Below are 11,133 nucleotides of genomic sequence, written 5' to 3'. Positions count from 1 at the left end.
AAGAGCTCATTGTAGATAGGATTCTACACTCCTTATCCAAAGTCAAAGCATATGTTCAATTCCGGGTGAATTTTAACATGCAAGACAAGGACGTGTCTCTTGAAGAGTTGCACAAGTTATTTGTGCAAGCCGAAAGAGACATGGGGTTAAATGTTAACCCACCTAAGGATGTGCTTAATATAAGCACCAAGAGCAAGAGGAAATTCAAGAAGAATGGGAAAAAGGGTAAGAGGCAAGCTCTCATGTCCACCAATGCTAAGACTTTTGAAGCTAGCACTTCCAAGACCAAGAAGGGTCCTCTTGATAAATGCCATTATTGTAATGGTGTTGGACATTGGAAAAGGAATTGTTCCAAGTACCTTGGTGACATCAAAGCTGGAAAGATCACTCCAGTAGGTAAATGACTATCCTTTCTTTTATGTTTCTAATTCAACTATGGTATTTTGATACAAAGTTGTGATAATGTATCCCTCTTTTATTGTAAATAGGACTTCCTCCAAGCAAAGACAAAGGAAAGGAAAAGCAAGCTTGAGAAATCATCAAGGAGCTAGGAGTAGCTACCAATGAAGCTTGGCTTTTTTATTATTGTCATATTTTAAGTTGTGTTTCGGATTTTTAGAACTATTTTAATTTCCGTGTTCAACATGGAAATGGTTGATCCTTTCTAAACAATGGTTGTATTTTGGATTATGGTGGCTTGGTTTGCAACCCAAGTCACCCCTTTTATCGTATTTCTTTGTTCTAAAAATTCGTCTTTATATGCTTGTACATAGAAACATATGATCATCTACTTAAAGTGATCTAATAGACAACTATAATTATGGGATTCATTATATGTCCACAAGCTTAAGGCTTGTGTATGATCAATTATAAAGAGATGTTGAGTTGATGAACTCTCCTAAAGAAATGTCAATTACCAAGTACACTCATCAAATTTAAAATCTATTAGTCAATCTATGAGATAGTCCTCCTTCTAATTCAAAATCATTATTTGTGTCTCATAAGCTATCTTTGAATATTTAGTGTATTTATTCTAAAGATAGAGTGGGAGAAAAATGAAGACACAAAGAATACAAAGAATAATTTGTATGCTTGAGTAAATGAGATCTACGAAAGAAAGAATGATTTGTATACCTAAATAGATAGTATACATAAATAGATGAGATCTATGGTCTCGAATAGATGAGATCTACATGACAAAAGAGAACAAGTGAAGTAATCAAAATAATATGTTCTCAAGATAACTACACGAGGAGACCAAAAGAAAGTTTTGAAAGAAAATGACTAAAGAAAAGTCTTAACAAGATATTTGGCTAGTTTATGAACAACATATGACCAAGAGTTTCAATATTGATATTTACTTAAGAGCCTAAATGAAATAAAGTTGTATCCTTGAATATAAATGAGATTTATGATTAAAAGTTGCAAAGGAAGATATGTCGATATCTACAAAAGCTAAGTTAATTGTTAACCACGCTAGTGTCATTACTTAACCTCATTATGAAAATAAAATGGTTAAACCTCCTTCTGGAAAAGGGTATTTTGAGAAGGACGTGTATTCAATGGAATTTCACATTTAAATAATGACATTGCTACGCATCATTATAAAAATGAATGAGTTAGAGATTAAAATCTCTTTCCATAAAGTTTAAGACCGAAACCTTTTCAAAATAGGTATTTTGAAAGGATATGTTGGGAACATATATGGTTTTAATCTTAATAACTTGGCAAAGCAAAATGTATTTCAATTCTTGAAATGTTTCGATTGAGTAGTCAATTGCGAAACATGTGGAATTAAGTGGGAGTTTGAAATTATCATGTGAAGACATGAAATTTAGTGGGAGCAATCATCTTGTAAAATTTATAACTCATTACTCATTGAGAATGACGAGCTAGTACTATCTTTCACAAAAACGTATTTGAGTTTTCAATTCTGGATGAAAATGGACTATGATGAATCCAATCACATCATGGGATGTTGGATATGTATTGAGATATACACATCAAATCAACGAGAAACGTAGGTTATTCATGTCAATGAAAATGGAATTACCATAAGCAGTCATGGTCATTCATTGAACATAAGAATGGTTGATCACATGATTAAAGATTACTAATGTTTCCGCCATTAGAATAATCATGCACATGTCCAATAATGAATCATATGCTTAAGATCATGATGAGTCATTGGTAAGCCATAGAAGAATCGTCATAAATTCTCGAGGAGAACTAATGAGCTATTCCAGTGTTTAACAGAACACTCTATTATGTGACAAGAAGTTGCACATATTGAAGTTTTCAAAAACCATATAAGGATTTATGAAGATCCTAAGCTAATTAAACTTAATGAGAAATAAGTAGTTGGAACGATACTCAGTTATAGTAAGAAGTTACTCAAAACTAGTATTTTCTAATATATATGCTAGGACTTATGAGAAGTGCTAGGCTAATAATCTTGTAAATTGTTGCAAGACTCTACAAAACGTATACCTAGTGCATTGCAAGTTGGTAGAACACTTGACCAGTGCAAGTTATATCATCCACCACAATTCGTTGGTTATGTGATAAACAACAAGAAAGTTCTTTCAAGATAAAGAACCTAAACCTAGGTTGGGAACTTAGATGTGTACTTGGTAAGGTTCATGCTATGTGAGAAAAACATGAAAATAAAGGAAAATGCAATTCAAGAGTTTGAACACATGGACAGATGGTATGTTAAACTCATGTTGCAAACGACTAGTGTTTACACACTTACGATATACATCACAAGGTTGTAATATGGTATTGACTACCCGAATGTGATGTCGACATTCGTCGTTTGAGTTATTATAAACTCACCTTATACTTTGTTACATTCAAACGGGTTGTAGAGACAATTGAACCCCGTTAGAGTGAACACGGATTAGCATTGTATTCACCCATAGTCACTTACATGAGGTGACGTCTCGAAGTGACTAGAGTGTGATGCGATTGATGGCAATTTCAAGTGCCATGGAGTCATGTGAGATGACTAGTCGATCACATAGGCAGATCAAAGGAACACTTTGTCGGGCCTTATGACCGCTTATAGAGTTCTGGCAAATTTATATAGCCTGGTCGTGGCGAGAGCTACTATAGTATTCTAATGAGTCGATTCTTTTGACTAAAGACTGTTCGCCTAAGGTGGCACAGTTTCAGATTAACTTTGATTTATGTTACTACGACCTTCGTAAATGGGGTCAAATGGGCATATTTTGGGTTATGATGGTTGTGGCTAGTCGAAGGGAATAAGTGCGATAGGAATTGTCCACCCCTTGTCAGAGTTATAACAATATCTCAGGGCCACTCGAGGAGTAATGAACTGGAAATGCGTGGCCACGCTCGGAAAGTATCTATGGTAGAAAATTCCGGTCAATCAATTATTCTCCAGATCGAGGAAACCACTCTCGATATGATCACTTACAAGTACGACCTGAAAGACACCTTTCATTGAGTGGGAGATAGTAATAGGACAAGAGAATTGGTGACGCACACTTGTCGAGGACAAGTGGGAGATTGTTGGAATATGTGTCCTCCGACAATAATATTTATCACAACTCGATCATGATGATCACATGTTTAAATCTCATTTTAAGAATACATATGGGATGTAATATTTTACAGTCAACTGGTCCACACATATCGGTAATGATTGGCTGACTAGAGTTTGACATTACTGTCATGCGACGGTGGTGATCAGTTGATCCCCTTAGGTTATACCTAAAGGGTGACACTCTTAATTGATTATTTAATTGATTGTATGTCGATACGGGTTAATTAAATTGCTTAAAATTGACGGACGATTTTGTGAGTATTATTGACATATCTTAATGTAATTCGATTAAATAAGATACGGTCTAAGTAATCAAATTGTTTTATTACTTAGATAAAATTATTGTTTACGAAACAATTGAAACTGAATGAATAATTTATTATAAATACAAGACGTTGTGATTTATAATTGATAAACCGTTTTGGTACAAGTAATTATGAATTACTAAGTCGATTTTGTACATGACGTATTTTTATTAATACGTTGATTTTTAATATGTTAAAAATACATGACAATTTCACATGACTAGTGACATGTGACAATTGACAAATGACAAAATATAAAATGGACCTCCCATTTTATGTAAGTGCCGAAAAAAAGGAGGGAGTATTATGTTTAAATTATGTTAATTATGTTTAAGTGGAAAGCATGATGATTGAAACCTAATATAGCCATGCATACCTATTCTTTCTTGGGTAGAATAACAAGCTCATGCATTGGCTCTACTCTCCCTATGCCAACCGGTTTTTGGAGGTCTAAAATGCCAATTGTTTTTCCTCTAATTATTCACTTCTTCACAACATAATTTCTAGTGTAAGAAATTATAAAAATTCTCTCTACATCTTATGAAAAATTTAGAGAGATAAAAACTCCAAAAATCCTTTCTCTTGACCGAAATTACAAGAGACCAAAACAAATATTTTGGGTCAATTTTTTGTAAGATTAATATTGTTCTAGTTCTAATAATATTAGTCTTTTAAGTGATTATCTTGGGTATTCACTTTGGGAGGGATTCTTCTTTGGATCCTTTGTTCATCCATATAAGGAAAGCTCAAGAACAAGTGAGAAGGAGAACTCATTTGTGCCTAAAAATCCGAAACTCCCATAGTAAGAAAGACGATTTCTTCTCTATTCTTATTTAAGTTTGCATGCATAAGATCTAGTTTTAATTTTATGACTAAATTAAAATGTCACATATATGAATATGTAAATTAATGAGATTAAAAATTCTATCAGTAAGCTTCCATAAAATACAATCATCAACAGCAATTTCACAAATCGGCATGGCACATATCCGACGAGCCCACTCAGGCTCAAACAATTCAAAGATAAGATCATGATTCCAACACAACGAAGGAGTTAGAAGATCTTTAACAGTGAAATTCAGCATAGAACCCGGCGGAGGAAATCCCAAGCTAGTAATTTGAGGCGGAACAGATCCACCAACCCAGCCAATATTCCAAACATTAAGAGTTGAACGGACACCAGGTTTCCAACCCAAATGTGACAAAATCAACTCCATACCATGAGATAAACTCTTGCAACCCCAAGACTGGTAAGAACAAGATTTCAAAGACCCAGGCATCACTAGATCTTTGTTGCAAATGAGCTTTTCATAGAAAACACGACTAATCAAAGAGTCTTTCACAAACAGGATTTTCCAAGCTAATTTACCCAGAAGTGCCTGATTCATACACTGAATGTTCCGAATACCGAGACCACCTTCCGACTTAGGAAGACTAATAAAATTTTTACTACACCAATGAATAGTAGGCCTCGATCTCGTTCCAGCCCACGAAAAATGTAATAATAAGGAGTTTATCTTATTAGTCACACTTACCGGTATCTTAAATACCGATAGGACATTATTCGATAAGGCAGACAAAACAGAAGAGATCAAAGTCAACCGACCCGCAGGTGAGAGAAAGATAGCATTCCAAGACGAAATACGCCGTCTTACCTTTTCAATGAGCGCATTAAAAATATCCTTTTTAGACGACCCAATATCAGTATCAATACTCAAGTATCGACCAATACCCTTATTGTCCGATATGCGCAAGACACTCAGACCCTCTTGAACCAAACGCAACGTGGTGCTTGGACTGAACAGAATACCAGACTTAGACTCATTCATAAGCTGACCCGACGCACTACAGAAATTATCCAAAATCTTTTTAAGCTTACCATAAGCCTCCTCCTTATCAAGAAGAAAGAAGACTGATTCATCCGCGAATAATAAATGCGAAAGAGGGGGAGCATTCCTCGATAATTTAACACCATAGATAGACCCATTAGCTTGAGCTGCTAGAACATTTTGAGACAGAATTTCCATACATAGAATAAACAGATACGACGATAGCGGGTCTCCCTGACGTAATCTGCACCTAGGCTGAAATTGCTTTAAAGGAGCACCATTAACCAACACTTCATACGAAACCGTTGTAACAACACTCATAATAAGATTAATCAAACCATTAGGAAACCCGAAACAAAGAAGAGTACGTTGGAGAAAATTCCAACGAATACGATCATAAGCCTTACTCATATCCGCCTTAAAAGCAAATTTCCCACAAGCCCCAGAAGAATGCTTATTAATATTCTTAATCGCTTCATACGTAAGGAGAACGTTATCCCCAATATGTCTGCCAGCAACAAAAGCATTTTGGTAATCTCCAACCGAATAACTCATAACTCTAGACATCCTATTAGTAATGCAACGTGTGACCACCTTCATCATAACATTACAAAGACTGATAGGTCTAAAATCCTTGACCCTTTCAGGGCTATCACATTTCGGAATAAGTGCAATAAAAGTCATGTTAAGCTCTTTAAGAACCACACCATTATTGAGAATATTCAAAACCGCCGAAGTAACATCATGCTTCACAAAATGCCAACATTTCTGGAAGAACAAACAGGGAAGCCATCTGGACCCAGAGATTTCAAAGCTCCGATTTGGAAAACCGCACGTCTCACATCTTTAGAAGTAAAAGGCTTGGACAAAAAATCTAAATCATCCTCCTTAACTTTAGACCTAACCTGTTGAAAGAGCACTTCAAAATCAGCTAGCCTGGGAAAATCAAGTGAAGACGACGAAGCCACGGCAGTATCAACGGGGTCCGGGTTATAAATATCATAAAAGTACGTGAAAAAGAGATTCCCAATACAAATTGGGTCATAACTCCAATTCCCCATCGAATCTTTGATACCTAGAATAAAATTGCTACCCGCATGACTCTTGACCCAATTGAAAAAGAACTTAGTGCAAGTATCCCCCTCAACAGCCCAATTCATCTTCGCACGCTGCTTCCAATACAAAGCCGCAGCTCTAGCAAATTCTGTGACCTCATTGTTAACTTGGATTGCTAAATCAGAATTTCCAGTAATAACACTGTAATTCATAGCTTCCACAGTTCGTTCATCAAAACAATCCCACTCCTTACTCCAAGCCTTTCGTTTCTCAATAGACCATTTTCGCAACATAATTCGGATAAAAGCTAATTTCCTTACCAATCGAAACGGAGAAGTACCTACAAACACAGACTTCCAATTTTTCTGAATCAAAGACAAACACTCCTCATTATCCAAATTCCATGATTCAATTTTATACGGCTTCTTACACGAGTTTTTAACAAGGTTAAAACATAGTTCAATGGGGGCATGATCCGAAATTTGAATGGGTAAATGTTTAACACCAGTATTAGGAAAATGATTAAACCAATCCTTCAAACCATAAGCCTTGTCAATTCTTTCATAAACCCGCTTAAAACCTTTCCTATTATTACACCACGTAAATCGCGGCCCCTTAAACGGAATATCTACAAGTTCATGCTCAACATGCCAATTATGGAAGCTCATTGCCCCCGCAATACTACCCGTCTTCGAACTTAACTTATCACAACTAAATTAAACCTGATTAAAATCTCCTACAATGACAAACGGATGTTCGAGGGAAACTAACCATGAAAGCTCAAACACTTGCATACGAAGAGATTGCTCGGGCTCACCATAAAACAAAATGAGGTACCAAGGCAAAGAAGCATTCATTTCATTCAAAAGGATTATGAAGTTATTACATGTAGTTACACATCTCATCATCAAGCCCTTCTTCCAGCCACACCATAGGCCACAAGAACTTCTCGTGGCATTAACACCAACGGACTCAACAAAACCCACATTACGAAACATAAGGCTAACTAAGCTTGCATTACATTTAGTCTCACTAAGGAAGATAAAGTCATAATTATTATTACTAATAAGCGCTCTTAGTTTCGGAATAATAGGGGAGAGAGCATTGTTTAAACCCCTACAATTCCATAGGAGCCCATTCATGGTGGACAAGGAGGTTGATGAAGGCCAACCTCCGCAACACCTTTCCCACGAACAGGAGAATCATCACTTGAACTCAAACCATCTTCCTCAGCAATTTTGATATGAAAACCAGATCCATTAGTAGCTTTGCCCAAGACAGAAATACGCACATCAACCATACAAGCTTTTTTGGCAAGCTGAGTTAAGTATGATTTTGCATGTCCCACAGAATGAAGAACTACACCTGAAAATTCATCCCCATCAGCTTCAGACTTGCATGGAGTTGGAGTTTGACACTATTTTGTGCGAGATTACACCGTACCTGAGCTTACCTATATAACGGAGGAGTAGCTTTGAATTTGAATGATGACTGGCGACACACCCGAGCCATTAAATGCACGTTGGACCAATGTACTTTGTACATATAAACATTGAAAGAGCGATGGATTATACATTAGCTATTTATATGTTATATCGCACCTTGGAACAATCTTCTTTTTACATGAGCGGCAAATTAAAAGTCTAATATTAGTAATACATTAACTCAAAAATTATAACGACACACAAATTCTACCATAGTGGATTATACTTTATCTCTTTAAAATAATTTATTTATTTATTTTAAATTTCACCAATCAATATTAACTTAAGTATAATTTGCAAAACTTAAGTGAGAATTTTGAATTCAAAATCATGTTGAATTTAATGAAGGGGAGTATTAAATCAAAAGATTCACCAAACCGGGAAACCTATTAAGTGAGCAATTGTCTTAAAGTCCAACACAATCGTACTCGTATACATGTATATATGTTTTCACCCGTATACTGAAATTAGGTTGAATTTAACACGATTTTAAAATAATGTTCAGGTTTACTTTATATAATCTTAGACATTTGAAAATGTTGGCACATAAATAACTTGGTGATATATGGATAGAACCATAGAAACAAATCGAAAACTCTTGCACAATATCAAAGAAGAGAGGGAGCCCTATAAAACGTTGTAGTTGGAACATTGCACAACTGTACTTGCACATGCTACGTGTATAAATAGCATAGTACATATAGTTTATGCATTCTCTAATCTCTAATCTAAGTAATTTGGAGTTGAGTAGGGAACAAATTCATCTTTGGCTCTTAATTTTCTAATCCCTATCTTACCATTCACGTAGCACATGATCGCATAGCAGTCTATGCAAGACTCGTTGGCTGTACCCTTATCCTTGCATGCGAGACTCGTTGATCTGGGTGGTCCTTGGGATAATGTAATACTAGGCTGCTTCGTTCTTACGCGTCTGTGGCCTCGTTGCGTCTATCCCCACCTCGATTATTTCCTGAGCTCCATCCATTATTGTTTATCTTCTACCGGGATAATTAGAAAACAGATTTTGGACCGGTATTAGGAAACAGATTTTGGTATATCATAGGGAGCTAATATTAAGTTGGCAAGGCCGAGCAAAACCTAAAAAATGCATAGAAATCAATGATATAGATGAAGGTTATGTTGATAATACCTTATATACTCCTATAAAGAATCCTAATTAACATCATATATTAACTATATAAGGTAAAGCATTATAACTCTTTCCAAACTCTAGAGTACAATTGTACAAATAATACAAATAACCATGTAAAGATGTCTAACGTATTTTGTTTAAGGATAAGAAAGCATATTCACATAAAATATTTAATACTACGTAATTCATAAAAGAAATATACTCACAATATAATAATTTGTATAAAATTAATGTATCTCCTTTTATACACATAATTTATTGAACAAAAGACGTGGCAAATGACTGTGGAGATAAGTTTGACAGAAGGAGTATTTATCAAACCAAATGATCTATGAAAAATATACGGCAAATGATGAACAGAGCTCTAATTCAAAATTTTATTGATTCATCCCCCCCTGAGGAAGTGCCCAAACATTTGACTCTTGACCCATTTCCGTATAAAGGATTAATCAATCAAATAATAGATAGTAAGTGGGTCGGTTTGAAAATAAATGAATTGCTTGTGGTAGAATATTATTCTCGTCAGACTTAGCCTTAACTAAAAAACAAAGCGAAAGGGTTCGAACAACCCGGCCCCTTTCAAATTGACTTAAATTTCTTATGACTTTTTATTTTTTTGAAAGTCCGTGTTATTTCGGTGAATAGTTTGATTCGAGAGAACAATTGTTTTGTGGCAGGAGAGGAACGAGTCCCTCCCTTATACTATAGTTACGCTTCTAAGCCAGGAGCAAACTCTGCTTTTGATCAACACTTCATATGTTTACTCCACATAATAAATTCTCTGCTTCCTCTTCCTCCACTGCCCCTTGTCGGGCAGGGGTTAGTATAAAACTTCCGCCACACCTTAGTGTTGATCTCACTGGTCTTGATTTTAATCGAGTTCTCACTGCTCGTTTTATCGATCAGAGATTTTTGGATGTTGATCGTATTTTATACCAAATTGGCATCCACTGGAGGTTAAATGGGTCGATTTCTATTCGACCTATGAAACCTTATTACCTTTTCAGTTTCTCTTCCATGGACGACTACCGCTATTTCAGAGACCGTCAAACGGTCAATATTGATGGTGGTCTTTTAGTTCTTCGCCCCTGCTCTGCTACTTCCTTTCCGGACAATATGTTATTTCATATTGTTCCGGTTTGGGTGCGTGTTTTACATCTTCCTTTCAATTTGATGCACTCCTCTGTTGCGGCGTTCCTCTTGTCACATGTTGGTGACACTCGTGAGAAGAAGTGGTGAACTCTTTAACTCCAACTCGCTCTTTTGTTCGTGTGAAGGTCTGGGTTGACCTATCCAAGCCTTTGATACCTGGTTGCTATCTTTCGATTAGTGATCGTGATCACCAGTGGATTGGGTTTTCGTACGAGGGTGTTTTTAGATTCTGCAAAACGTGCGGTGAGGTGGGTCATCGTGTATCCTTTTGTCCGTCGGGGAAAATTCAAGGTGCACGTCGCATTCATGCCCGCATGGATGAGCTTAGTAACCGTGGATTGCTGGTACTACATGGTCCCCCTGGTTCGCGATTTTACACTCCAGAAATTATGGGTTTACCGTCAAGGGCCAAGTATTTGACGTCAAGGATTGACATTGCTGAACCTGAAGATTCTGCCCATGTGGATTCTGGTGGTGATTCGCCTATTTTCTCCTTCTCCTCGTCCTCTTCTGATGATGGAGATGATGATGAGGCTCCTTTCTCTGCACCAGCACCGGAGCTTGTTGTTCATGAGGATGCGTC

At 36.4% G+C, this 11,133-nt stretch overlaps 1 protein-coding gene across 1 annotated transcript; it reads right to left on the bottom strand.

Annotated features, from left to right (window-relative positions):
* Positions 1–6,454: 6,454 nt before the first annotated feature.
* Positions 6,455–7,429, bottom strand: LOC141631667 (uncharacterized). Its single transcript, XM_074444307.1, has one exon. It carries the CDS (start codon positions 7,427–7,429, stop codon positions 6,455–6,457), a length of 975 nt encoding a protein of 324 aa, XP_074300408.1.
* Between the last annotated feature and the right edge of the window lie 3,704 nt (positions 7,430–11,133).

Source organism: Silene latifolia, chromosome Y (genome assembly GCF_048544455.1).
Source record: "Silene latifolia isolate original U9 population chromosome Y, ASM4854445v1, whole genome shotgun sequence".
In the NCBI taxonomy this organism is placed as follows: Eukaryota; Viridiplantae; Streptophyta; class Magnoliopsida; order Caryophyllales; family Caryophyllaceae; genus Silene; species Silene latifolia.
This window is presented reverse-complemented; position numbering and strand designations above follow the sequence as displayed.

Bases quoted from the DNA above. Each gene is read 5' to 3' on its own strand.
- LOC141631667 (XM_074444307.1), bottom strand. From the start codon at position 7,429: ATGAGCTTCCATAATTGGCATGTTGAGCATGAACTTGTAGATATTCCG.